This window comes from Halyomorpha halys, unplaced genomic scaffold (genome assembly GCF_000696795.3).
Source record: "Halyomorpha halys isolate HHAL.00 unplaced genomic scaffold, Hhal_1.1 Scaffold533.1, whole genome shotgun sequence".
Taxonomy (NCBI): domain Eukaryota; kingdom Metazoa; phylum Arthropoda; class Insecta; order Hemiptera; family Pentatomidae; genus Halyomorpha; species Halyomorpha halys.
Window position 1 is genome coordinate 1,127,259 of NW_027108067.1, and position 14,196 is coordinate 1,141,454.

Consider the following 14,196-nt stretch of genomic DNA (forward strand, 5'->3'; position numbering starts at 1 on the left):
AAAATTTAATGAATTAGTCGATTATTCCTGATCTAAGATTATTATAAAATATTTTTTATGTTTTACCTCAACAATTAACAAAAGCTCAAATCATTACATCTAAAATTACTTAAACTATTTTGATTTTTTTTTTTCATTTAAGTAAATTTCACCGTCCAATAATAAAAATAAACCCGCACATACACTTTTATATCTAATCACTGACATTATTACTTAACTTATATTAGTACACTCCACAATATATGAATGTTCCATTTTATTTTTTTTTTTAATCCCGGAAAATATCATATTACGCAATAGAAGTAGAGAGAATATTGACTAGAGAGTTAGTGAAGATATGAGATAGTTAATATTGTATCGATTAGTCTCATGTTGACTCAAGGCTCATATATTTCGGTTCACATTCGACGTTCTTACAATTTATTTCTGATCGGCGAAATAGTAGATGTGCAAGGAAGACTTGGACCACAAGGCCAAGAAGTTCCTCTTCACGATAGCACCTTCTACATTCCACGGTCCTGGTCTTGGACAGTTCATGCCGATTGAGGACACCACCCACCTGCCTTGGTAAACAAGAATCAGGCTATTCCTTCTGGATCTGATTAGTAGTACTCCTGGTTCCACCTCGGTTTGCTCCCACTTCCAGTTCTCTGTTGACACCATTTTCACCAAATTTTCGCTCTGAGTGTATATCAAGGTGTTCCCCGAAGAATAAAAGCGGAAGTAAGCACATCTCGATGGCTGTACGGAATCGACGATACTGACTTCCCTTCCTTGGACACAGAGGTCGGAATATTCGTAGCCGGATTCTGTTTGGGTTGCTCCCACATAGAAGACATGGTTACTAGTAACTTGGACATGGCAGAACATGTACGCCATCGGAGAATTTCTCCCTTTCCATATGACTTGCCAACCACCAGGACCATGGAGGTAGAAGGTGATGTTACAGCCCATGAACACAGAAGACACTGACTTTACTAAAAGCCTGTCGTTGATTATAATCACCTCGACCACATCACCTGGTAGATCGTGCACATATTCCGATTTTCCATCAAATACGATGACTTTATTTTGATTCTGGAAGCATATTTTTTTCGTACCAGCACTGATTCTGTTTACGTCAGTTTGATATTCTGCTAATGGCTTCAATTTTTTTAAAATCTTCACCTTATGTTTGAATTTCTCCTCGAGCAAGACATACGCAACCATATCGGCAAAAGGGTGGATACCGACGATATCGCAGTCGAACTCGAGCGAATATTGTTCTATTAGATCCGGTGAGTAACATGTCACTCTTTTTCCTTGCCCCTTGTAAATGTTATTATCACCAATGGCAAACTGAAAACAACAAAGCTGTTTTTATTTAATTGTATACTTTCTAAATATTTTTAGTTTTTTGTATTTTATTTATTACATAATCAAAGTAAAGATGAATAAAAAAAAAACTTATTATAAAAAAAGAATGATCACGTCAGCTAATTATACACATACAAGGCCACTTTTAATCACGACGCTTAATATTTTATAATTACAAAAATAAAGATGTGATAAAAAAAAAAAAAAGGAATTAAAAAGATGTCAATTTATTCTTATTATCAGTTGTATTCTAGAAAATATGAAGAGGACTTTTGTATAGTTAATCAATAAATAGCATTTTTAAAAACAATTTTAGCCATAAGAACAATAATAAAAAATACATTTAAGTTAACAAACTTTCGAACTTGAATTTGTGGGTATAATTCGTTCCTAATTTCGATAACATGCCCTTATTAAATAGATAAATAAAAACGTTAAAACCAGTGGCCGAAGACAAAATTAACCAAAAGAGGAGACGAAAATTATTATTTAATGTAAAAATGTAAGGAAGTTTTGTATGTGTATATTATTTCGTTTCATGGTTGTGTGTTAGTTAAATGATAGCAATTATAGGAAACAGAAGAAAATCGAACGACTAACATAATCAAGACGCACCTGTGAATCAGATATATCTATGGTGTATGCTTTATAAACTCCATGGTTCCAGTTATAGTCCAACCTTTTCGACTCGAGGAAGGATTCCCAGAAGGGCAAGACATCGCTTCTAGGGAGGTACCGCTTCCAGACAGGATCAGAACAGAGACACTTGTTCCAAGAATTAGAGACCAGGCGACAGTTCAACAGGTCCTGTATCTCCAGGTACTTCCAAACGCCTTCCATGGCCTCTGGAGGAAGACACCACACGGGATCCATCTTGTTTGGTCCATAGGCCTGCTTGTAGTGGACTACTTTATCACCGGCAGATAGAAAATAGGTGTTCTGTCACCATCGAAGGTCACTCAAGCTTACTTTATTCACGCCGAATTCTGATTTGTAGTAGCGATATCGAGTTTATTTCCACACCCAGGTAGAGTTTACAAAGGTAGCTTATTAAAGACTGATATTTAACTTTAAAATACTCGATAACGTCCCCACTTCAGACACAGTTTAAGATGCAAACAAATTATAAATTAAAAGTTTACTCAGTGATTAGAGGCGCTACATAATGAACAAAGAAGACGCTGTGAACTGAAACAGAGCCGTGTGCGAACTCAAGGCTGGTTTGCCAGCTTTAGCCGGAAAGGCAACCCTGGTTGGCCTTGGATCAGTTCGTCACCACCACAACCTCGATAGTTGGCAAAATTATTAACATAGCCTCTTTTTTTACTTAAGTATATAAACCAAACTCTAATCCTAAGTTAAATAGTTTTTCAAGCTCCACGTTCACCTGGACAGCAAGTTTTCCATTAATATTATATTGGAGGAAACATTCCTAAATCCGGTATTCTAATAGAATACTCTACTAATATAATATTTTTTGCAAAATATTCTTTTAGAACAATCTATTTGTTTAACTTGACAAAACTTGGCTTCTATTTTACCAAATCAGAAAAGTATTATATTGCCTTAAACTTGCATTTTATTTTACACATTTCGGAATCGTTTCTCGTTCAAGGTTCTCTCCAATGGGATTTCGTTGTTCCGAATTAGAAAATATGAAAATTTCTGTAAATAAAACATTTTCATCTCTAAGAAATAGTTAGATAAGACTTGTTATTTTGTTTTACTGCATTAGTATTTTTATCAGTTGTATTCAGATAAAAAAATCTGTGTCAGATTGCAAACTTTTGCTTCCCTTCAAGATAGTAAATTTAAAAACAATTGTGTGCTACATAATGGCTGAAGGGGAATTTGACTTACATGTTACTGTTGACTTCTGTTATTTTATCATAAACTTAAAGAAAAATACTTCAACATTTTTGCTAAGTTAATATCAAGGAAGGACACATCTGAATGTATTTTTTTAAAGGGAAAAGTAACTAATAAAACCTTTTCATCTGAATATAGAAGTAGTTCATTTACTTTCTTAATATTGAATTCTTTCAACATTTTGTGATAATTTTCATCTTAACTATGTTTCATTAATATACATTGAAATATTAGAATTTAATAAATTGTTTACAAGATTATTTCTAGAATAAAATAAAATAAACATTAAAAAATATATAACAAAAATATACTATAAAATTTTTCTGTGTTCATTTATGTTTATCCAACCACCTAATATTACAAAAATGAAATATTTGTCCTTATGAAACTAACATTAAACGTCTTAGCTTAATGGTATTAAAACACAATACATTTCCTTTTAAAAAATATTTCCGAATTGTAATTTTCTTTTGTGACATTTGAATTTGCCAACTTTGTTTACTATCTATCATTCATGTATCTTGTCCATGATTCTCATTATCTTTGTTCACTCCTCTATTATGTATGATTGTTTAATCAGTATTAGAGTTTTTACTCAGTTATTAAATTAAAAACAAGATGTATATTAATATTTGTTTGTTTTTTGTTGATTTTTCCATTATAAACCAAGAGGAATCCACCAAAAGTATTGTAATGTACATCACTGCATAACAAATAACTATTGTATTTTTTATTTTTTTTATCCATGGTAACTAGTTAAATAAAAAAAACTAATGAAATAGAATAATTTCTGTAATTGATTTGGTCCACAGGTACCATTATATAAACAAAATAAGTTTACATTAGTTGACTAATGGCTAGGATCCTCTTTAAAGCTCATTTTTATTATTGGCTAGTATTAATTTATAGCATATAGTTACTCATAATTGGCTGAGATTTCAGAATAACTCTATCTAACCTTTCCTAAACAATTAAAGATTTGAAATCTTAATCAACCTTAAAAGCTCTACCGGACCAATTCCAAAGCGTACATGGAAAAAAGAGAATATAAAAAAATTTAGGGTACAATATTATTACAACAATATATCAGAAAGGTGAACAAATTATAGATCTGTCTATTTCTAGTGGTATATAAGATATATAAATCATTTCTAGAAAATATGGTCATATGGTCATTCTTATCATCTTGGATACCCCAGTTAAGCCCCTGAGAATTTTGGATAGGATACCTGAGAATTTCATCACAATTTCAAAGAGGACTTGAGCAGTCGTAATACCTCCAACAATCATAGTGACTTAAATAGAAATAAGAGATTTATTATACTAATGTATTTCCACTAGCCTAAAAAGAGCTGATTATCCATTTTCAAAACCTTAGGATATTTTCAATGAAGTCTAATGTTCAAAATTGGCGATAGAACAAAAAAATAACTTTGAGGAATTTATTTTCATTCATATTTTGACTGCAAAAAATGAAGAACTTAAGAATTTGTTAAAGGCAATGAAAATATTTTACTATACCCATCACAAAATTATTGCAATGCCTATGGTATTTTAGAAATAAAATAATTTCAACTAATTTAAATTTAGTTACTGTAACAAGAAGAAAATAATATTGTGTATTCATTTCACCAAAAATTTATTTGTGAGAAAATTATAAGTAATTATTATTCAGTTTTATGAAGAAAAAATCTTAACATTCTAATTAATAAATTGCTATTAAAATACTAACATTTACATTGTGCAACATAACATTACATTAGTACATTATTCAGTTCAACTTTCTGCCACTAGACTGCAACACTTTACAGTATACTAGCTCCAAGTGTTTTTTTATTTCTTTATCACTAGATTGTCCTGGCTTGCCTTATATTGTTATTGTAATAGTTTGTAAGTTTTTTTTTAACTGTCAATAATGGAGTAGTATGAAGAGAAACCCCAAAACTATCTACAGTGCTATAACTATGTACTATTATAATTAAAAGTAATAAAGATCAATATAAAAAAAATAATGATCCAGAGAAAACAACAAATAATATCTGTAGAATTAATTAAAAAAAAAAAAACTGACTAGTTCTGAAAAAATAATCAGAGAAGAAGAAAATAAAATAAAAATAAAGTAAAATAATGATAATATCAAAAATAAATCAATAAAGAGTTTATAACAGGATTTCTTGAATCGGCCTGTGCTTTCAGTCTTCATGATGAGGTTAGATTGCTTTAGTTTGCCACATAATCTTTAACTGTTGGTAGATTGGAGTGAAATTTTGTAAATTGTTTATTGATAAAATCATCTATTGATTCCACTTGCAGTTCACAATGGAATTGGCTTTTTCTTACAAATCAGAATCCAATGCGATTCTCAGACTATGGTTTTGGTATGCCTGCAATTTGTTTTTGTACAGGATGCTGCTCCCAACACTTCAATCAGGAATGGCCTTAGTATTGTTTTATAATTGAGTATAGTTGTATCTGGTTTAAGTCCAGATTTCCTATTAATGATAGGATGTAGCATTGTTAATTATGTATAGGTTTGGGTTAATTTGATGTTGATGTGATGGCTCCAAGTAAGGCAATGATCGAGATGAATTCCAAGATATCTTACTGCTTCACTGGCAGAACTCCATTGTGATTCCTTGCCTTTGAGGATCAGTTTAGGCGGGTCTGCTGGGCTTCTTAGAGTAAAAACTTTGAAATACATTTTTCAATTTTGAGGCTGATGATCTATTTATGTATGAGTATCAAAGTATTGTTCTAGAACATTGAGGTGAGTCTGCAGTAAAATGTTTTATAAGGGTTAAATCTATATTATAACGTTTATTGAATCAAGAATCATTTGGCTATTTCACAAACATATTGAGGCTATTTAAATTACTTATGAGATAGTTTTAAAAAATATCTGGTTTTTGGCCTCCCACGTGGTCTTTTGCTTACTATACTGGCATTCATTGTTGTGTAAAGGTGTCATGATGGATCGCTTCAAGCCACATGTCCTGCCAATTTTAATTTCCTTGCCTTAATATCATAAGATATTGACTGGCCAGTCTCTGCGAGCAGTTCACTGTTAGTTCTCCTCCATGTTTTAAGGCTCTGACCCCAAATCGCGCTATAATTGTACAAAGGACTTTCTGTTCAAATATCTCGATTCTGCTTTCTAGGGTCAAGAACATATAGGGAAAAATAATGCAGTATTGTTTACTTAAAAAAGTTTTTGTTACACAATCTGATAAGTAGTGTTTTCCACAAATAAATTGTCCATCATAGTTTTTCTTAAGCAGATCTCTATCGTATTGTCAATATGGTCCGTGATTATCCCTGGTTGTGTCAAATGACATGCCATTTCTGGATACTTTATATAATATTAGTGAACAAAATAGCCATTTCATAATTAATTATAACTAATTCATAATTAACCTAGTGATTGGTTACAAAAATTCACTTTTGAAGAGTAAGGATAATTCAATTTTAGAACACACCTAATGTACACGCACCTTAAGATTAACTAAACAATATCTTCCGGTTGTTAAAAATTTAATAGGTTGAGTCTGCACAGATCACAGGATCTAAAGTTTTATAGGGATCTCAGGGGACTCCCCAAACATTACGATAAAACATTGGATCCAGGCTACGGAACTGTTCAGAAAAAGGAATAATCATTTGTTTGGCAATACTTTTGTGACCACAATATTTTTACTGGTCCAAGAGAATTACTTAGCATTTTTATCCTATAACTGAATCTACTAAATTCTGTAAAATTTATATATTCTTGTATCACAGCTATAACAACTTAAATAGATTTCAGAAACAAAATACCTTGTCCGAGAATTTTGTCACAATTTCAAAGAGGACTTGGGCAGTACTAATACCTCCAACAATCATAATGACTTAAATAGAAATAAGGGATTTATGATATTAATATATTTCCACTAGCCTAATAAGCGCTGATTATCCATTTTCAAAACCTTAGAATCAATTTCAATGATGTCTAATGTTCAAAATTGGTGAATCATTATGTAATGTTTTAACTTTTTTGAAAAAAAGAAATAAAAAAATTAGGTATTGCTTAACTTACTTTTCAACTAAAAAATTAACATACCTGATTCTCGATACTGCCTGTAGCTGGTGAGAGCTAAAGCAATCGTTAGGATCACACAGAGACCAATGGTCGCAACAGTGATTAGAGTTAGCACCCTCTCCAATTGTGTCCTCCTTCTCCACCATGTTGGATTCCTAGAAGAAGAATATATGATCAATATTAAATTGAAATTTAATTAAATTTCAATTTTAAAATTAAATTATGAACCAGAGTTCTAAATAAAAAATCTTATTGTGTTTTGAGAAAACATTCAGCTAAATATGACAAAATTATTTATAAAGATAATTATAAGCAGTTTTGGATGACAATTCATTGTACATGTAAAAATTCAGTTTTCTGCAAAGATAAAAGAGTTTTTAAAAACCCAGTTGGGATTTAAGAATTTATCTTTATGATCGACTAGTAATAATTAATAAGATTTGCTTTTTAATGAATATTAACCAAAATATTTTTATATATAAGAAGTTATAAACTATTTGTTCTTTTTTTGACCGGAACCCTGACCATCTTCTTATATTTAAATTTTTACGGTCAACTATATATACATATAAAAATATTTTTATAAATTTAGTTTTTTGGAACAGCCTACAAAACATGTTCTGAAGCTTGTTTCTTCACTAAAAAAATCCAGATGTGTTAAAAATAAGGTGTTAAATAAGTGCATAAGAGATCAGGGTAGATGTGTCCTGTTTTCAGATTTAAGATCATGGTTTATTTTACAAACCATTATGTTAAACTGTTCACCACTAGCAGAGATAGCATGGTTATGATTTAGTTTACAAACCATTGTAGTATTGGTGTAATACATTAATGATAGATGCATAAAAGTAAGATAGACGCTGATTTTAATATAAGTTTGTATTATGATGAATTCGCAAGTACTTTAGATTCTTAATAAAGGTATTGTATAATTCAAAGAATACTGTAAAATATTATTTTACTTTTGCAATATTAAAGTACTGTTATTACATTTAAATATATTACTAATGCATTTTATATTATTACTAATATTAGATACTATATTCTTATTATTACATTCAGCATTATTGTAGCTTTATATTATCTATTAATTATTACAATATTTTTAAGTCGTTTTGTATTCATATCAATTGATAAAAATGTTTATTTGAAAATAACCAGTTGTTGATGATTTTTCATTATCACTGTTACTTGGTTACACTATCGTCACCCTAAAATATTCATTTCATCTGCATGGCTTGCTAACTCTAAGAACCCGAGTTTGAATCCGGCTGAGCAGAAAATTGTTTTCTGTTACACTATTGTCACAGATTTTTGGGCCAAATGTCGGCTTATATAATAATAAACTTAAACATCACTTTGACTGTTTTCCTGACAATCTATAATACAAATAAATAATTGTTTACTTTCTCATTTGTTTATTTATATTTTCAGTAGTTCAAATAAAAATACTTTCATGGTAGTATCCATTGTTAATATAAGTACATTATTGTCTCTATGATCACTTGATATGAAAACAAAGATATACTGAAAAGTAATTTTTCATTTAAATGATGTTTTCATTTCATTTTTTTTTTTTTTAAAAAAAAGGTCTCCTAATAATGAAGATATTTAGAGTAAGTTTTTAAGTGGTTTTAAATAACTCAGGTATTTTTAACTTAAGACAAATTTCAAAATAGTACTACAGAGAGAATGAGTGGAACAAGATCAATAGAGCTATTGTGGATGGATATTCCTATGGGCGAGAGCTGTTGTAACTATACTAAATCAGAGAACTAGAAAGTAAGTTAGCGGCTACAGGGGACTTGTCCAACATCATAATAAGTACCTATACATTCAAAGTTCTTATTTTAACTTGTTCAATGCCTCCCAAAAATAGGTACTCCAATTCCATAGCTGATGTAACATCGAACTGCTGCTGTACACCTGTATTGCTTGTAAGGCAGGGGAAGGTGGAAATAAATAATAAATAAATTCCATAGCTGGTCCATGCCTAAATAAACCAGGTATATAATAATGTACCACATCTAGTGGCTTATTAACTGAGAAAAATAGCTTCTTCCATTAAGTTTTTATAAATTTGAAACTTCTTTTCTTTTTTTTTTAATTCAGTAAATATATTTTATTAATTCATATCACCTCTTCTCTTTTCAGTCAATGTTCCATAAGAAATAAATTATTTCCTGATTTATTGTTGTATTTCAAATGCTCAATTTTCACTTTTTAATGTTTTGATGATGTTTTCTTTTATTTCCGATTTAGCCTAAACATATTAATATTTTATACATATTTTAAATTATATTCAAGTATTGAATTGTCAGATAAATTAAACAATGCTATTGTTTTTTAATTTAGAAGTCTATTATTCAAATGCAATTATGTATCCGATTTTTTCTATTTATGTTCTTTATTTTATTAATTTTACATCAATACATTAACACTGCCAATGTTTTAGACGGTTTGTCTATCTTCAAGGGCCTGTTTTAAAACACAGTTACATGTTTTGAAATTTAGCCAAATTTTATTGTTGATTGCTATTTTAGAAATATATTTTACTAATTATATCTGTGTGGTATACACCCACACTTTGCATGTCTGTTTTATACTTTACTATTTGTTTTATTTTTATTTTTTGTGATGTGTATTGCTTATATAATTTTTCTTGTTTCATTTTTCTCTGGTTTATTATTTTTATATTTTTAATTTTTTCAAAAACAAAATTGGGGTTGTTAACTATTGTGTGCTAGCCTAAAGCTGATGTGTTGATATTTTTAGGATTTTTTGTGTTGAATCTATGTTTTTTTATTCTATTTTCCAAGTTTTTTATGTTTTTTCTATATAATATTTTTCACTACATTTTTTGCATTACATTTTATATACTATATTTTGTTTTTTTTATTTTCTCTATTTTGTCCTTTGTGCTTGTTATAAATTTGTCCTATTTTAAATTACTATGTTCATATTTTTCAAATGCTTTTTTATTTTAAAATATATTTTAGTTTATGAAAGTTAGTGTTTTCTATTGCTTCTGTCATTTTACTTCATTTCTTTTGGATAATAATAAATATTTACATCATATTAGATATCATAAAAATAGTTTTAGGGGATTCAAAAGGGAAAAAAATCTTTCACCCGCAAATTATACTTGGCAGGTAGTGGTGAATTGGGGTAGAAGAATTTATTTTTGTAGACTTTGGTGATAGTTTTTAATGTTTGGTTTGAAAATAATCAATAGAATAGAATAACTATTTTTATGAACAGTTTTTATTAATAAAATTAATTTGAGTTTAATAGTGGTCTACTTTTTCTTTATTTTATTTTTTTTTAAAATGAACAACCATATAAAAGTTATGATTGATATTGTTCTTATCAGTTTTAATAGCTTATTATGATCATTGTTTTCATGACTATTTAAATGTATATTAAATTAGTGATTTGTCTTTTATATTAATTCAATATTTAAAGTGAAATATGTTTTTTTGTTAAAATTGTATTTTTTAAAAAATTATATTAGCCTGTGCTAAAAATGAAGTTATGTTATGGCATACTTTTATTTGCAATCAACAGTGATTCATAACAAATTTAACATTGAATCCCAAATTAATAATTTAAAACTAAAAATAGTTTAATATTTATAGTTCTAGTTCACTATGTTATAGTAATTTACAAATTTAAAATGTTTTTGAGATTAAGCCAAATTTCATAGTAACTATCTTTATTCTTTTCCCCAACCTTAAAATTATCTTGTGGACATATATCTTCTTATTAAAAACAATTTTTTATATTCAAAACTAAATATAAGTCCAAGTTTTTCGTTTTGGGGGAACACCCATGAATCCGCCAATGTACTATAACTTAATTCCCGCTATCAATTAAAGTATTAACTGTAAGGAGATAGTTGCTATAATTCTATATGGACACAGTCATGGCCTCGAAGGACCGATCGCGGAAGAAGGAACGATGAGCAAGGCTGCCAACATTGGGATGCAGGGGGTAGAGAACTCGATCCTCTTGCTTCACTTCTTACATTGATCCTTCCGCGTATCCATTTTCTGATCAAGGATACACAAGATATTACGTGCTTTTCGATATTAACTTCATCCATTGCTATGAACTCGAGTATATTCAAAGCTTTAGAGCAATTGGTGAAATTCATTTCATCAAAAAACAGCATCCATCACCTCAAGGATTAATCTCTTACGTAGTTATTCTCAGTAATAACCCGAAGGTTCAATGCCGATACTACCAATCGATCTCTACATACATATGTCCAGTGACGCCACTCCAAACCCGAATCTTCTAAATCAGTCTTATCGCAATCCTCCCATCTACTTTTAACTATAACCGGTATAACCCTTGGACGTTTACACGTCGGTTCAGAGTTTATCTACATTTTAGGGGTCAGATCGTCACTAAGTCCCACAAGTTTACAAGCCCATCTTATTTGCCGCAATGTTATAATCTGAATTATATTTACCGAGCGCGGTCTCCTCATATGTAACCTTCTAAATTCGCCCGTCAATTCATTTTTTTTCGGTCTGTCAAGTAAAAGTAATATTAAAAAAAAAAGTGGTAATAATGTATTAAACAAGCTCCAGCGGCGGGAAATTAAAAAATAATGACATTTAAAGATGCAACATTTTTGAAAATATATAAAAATCAGAAAAATTAATGGAAAATTTAATCAGTTAGTATCTATTCCAATTTCTATAATAGTATAGATTTCAATATAAGTATTAGTGTCGATTCCAATGTTGGTTTCAGTAGAGATTTTAGTACAGATTTCAATGTCGATATTAGTATTGTTCCAATTTCGATGCTAGTATAAATTCCAATTTTGATATTAGTATTGATTAAAAAGTCGATATTTGTATTGATTCCAATTTCAATATTAGTATAAATTCCTGTATCGATATTTTGCTTGAGATAAAATATTGAGTCCCGATATATTGAACTACTATTTCGAAATGAATGAAAACTAATGGTATGATATTTAGATCCTTTGTCCTGGGTCGAAGTTCATCACCTCACTGCCCTATTGTTGCGAGTACATAGGTTAATTACACTTACGATTGGTTTGCAATGATACGTTTCAAAACATCACTTATACGGTCGGAGGGGTTCTACTTATTTTACGAGCAACGTTAGCTTCCTCAGATATTGTGGTCCAAACAAGTACTGGTATAGGGTACGATATAATTAGATCACAATGTGTAGTCTAAATTTGGTTTACTTATCTTACTATATATGTTTTCTTTTATGGAATCGTTTAATGCCATTATATATAAGTCTGGTCTATAAAAAAGAAGCTAAGGTAAACAGTTTCATTATGAGCCGCAGACTGCTCGGTAGTGACTAAGATCGCTGATGGCCACTTGTAGCCCTTCCGCTTCGGGGTAAATTAGCCCGTAGCAATTGTCACAACTATCCATCTCAATTCCCCTACAAAACTTGAAGGACTCGACGTCTGGCGCCTCTGGTGTGCCATGTGTTGTAATGTAGTGCGCAGGAGGGCATCTAAGAGAACAATTTTAAAACATCTTCGTTGTAAGATGCTAGAGCTAAACTAAGATCACGGTACTTATTTAGTTTAAAATATTTCAACTAAGTTGAGGGAATTTGAACTAGCTCCGAGATCCGGAAAGCAGTGTAATGCTACTTTAGATAAACAATTCAGGAAGGAATGTTTAAGGTGTACGCCAATTAACATGTCTACTTCGTTTGGTGTCGCTAGATGCGGTAGGCAGATCTCACTCAACCTTCACTGTGCCCATACGGAACCTATCACTTCATTTCATGCGTCAATTTGAATTGTAAATTAAACCCACTAGATATTTCACCAACGAATCCAAGTTAGCAATCAGAATCTTCTCGTATTTTTGATAGACATCTTTTGAAGGTGATGGAACTAGTCTATCTTATAAATTATTAAATTTAATGAATAAAATATAAAACGTGTCTTTATTTACATATTTCACATTATACTATATAAACACACAATACCCCCACAATTAAATATTATCTACCTGGGAGAGTTATAAGGCTTATCGAACCCTAATTGTACTGTTTCTATTTAGTTATTTTAATTGAATTATACTTAATATAAGTATCTATAGTTCAAAAAGCATTTCTTACAAGAAAACGACTTATTCCAACATCTACCATTTAAAATATCGATCAAATTTTTATCCTTCGATATACATTCACCTAAATATTTTATTCTATATGAATTCAAAACGGAACACCTGCCCACTAAATAAAGTTTTCACCCTACTTATTATTAAACACATCAGATACATTCATCATGTCCTTCAACCAAGATTTTCATTTTAAATTAAAGAGGCTTTTGATCGAGTCTGGCACCCGGGACTGCTTTACAAACTCCGTAAATTCCTACCTTCTACATACTTTCTCATCATTCGTTCCTTTTTATTGATAGATTTTTCCAAGTATACCACAATGGTTCCCCAAGGTGGTATCCTTGGTCCCATCCTCTACACCGTCAATACAGCTGATATTCCAACCAATCCTAACACTATCCGAACCACGTATGCCGATGACACGTGTGCTCGCTGTTAATAATAACTCATTAATTGTATCCCAAAATCTCCAATCCCATATCACAGCCCTCGAAGATTGGTGTCGTAATTGGAGGATTAAGATAAATTCCAACAAATCCCATACTCTTCGTCGTAAACCTACTGACTGCCTTATAGTTTCATTTAATGATGTTACTCTTACCTCTGTCGAACAGATCCGCTATCTTGGACTACATTTGGACAAACGATTAACCGGGAATCCTCACACCAGACTGAAAAGACAGGAAACTGCACGTCGATTTCGACTATTACAGCACTTACTAGACAAACGGTCTAAACTTCCAACATATTACAAAA

General features: G+C 30.6%; 2 protein-coding genes across 2 annotated transcripts in view; both read right to left on the bottom strand.

The window, feature by feature from the left end:
- The window catches only part of Nep2 (Neprilysin 2), a gene marked incomplete at its 5' end in the record, with an annotated part of 48,593 nt that overhangs the window by 19,782 nt on the left and 14,615 nt on the right, over positions 1-14,196 (bottom strand). Inside the window, 1 exon segment of the mRNA XM_014425778.2 lies at positions 7,322-7,455. Coding sequence (XP_014281264.1) covers positions 7,322-7,455 — 134 coding nt within the window.
- LOC106683989 (uncharacterized) lies at positions 118-2,630 on the bottom strand. Its single transcript, XM_014425779.2, has 2 exons — positions 1,972-2,630; positions 118-1,338 (listed from the first exon to the last, which is right to left on the bottom strand). The coding sequence occupies exons 1-2, from the start codon at positions 2,227-2,229 to the stop codon at positions 421-423; spliced, it is 1,176 nt and encodes a 391-aa protein (XP_014281265.1). The 5' UTR covers positions 2,230-2,630; the 3' UTR covers positions 118-420.

What these genes read in the sequence shown, in the direction of transcription:
- LOC106683989 (XM_014425779.2), bottom strand. Translation starts at nt 2,229, where the DNA reads ATGGATCCCGTGTGGTGTCTTCCTCCAGAGGCCATGGAAGGCGTTTGG. An exon ending in TAGATATATCTGATTCACAG is followed by an intron (nt 1,339 to 1,971) that starts GTGCGTCTTGAT and finishes TGTTGTTTTCAG; the next exon opens with TTTGCCATTGGTGATAATAA.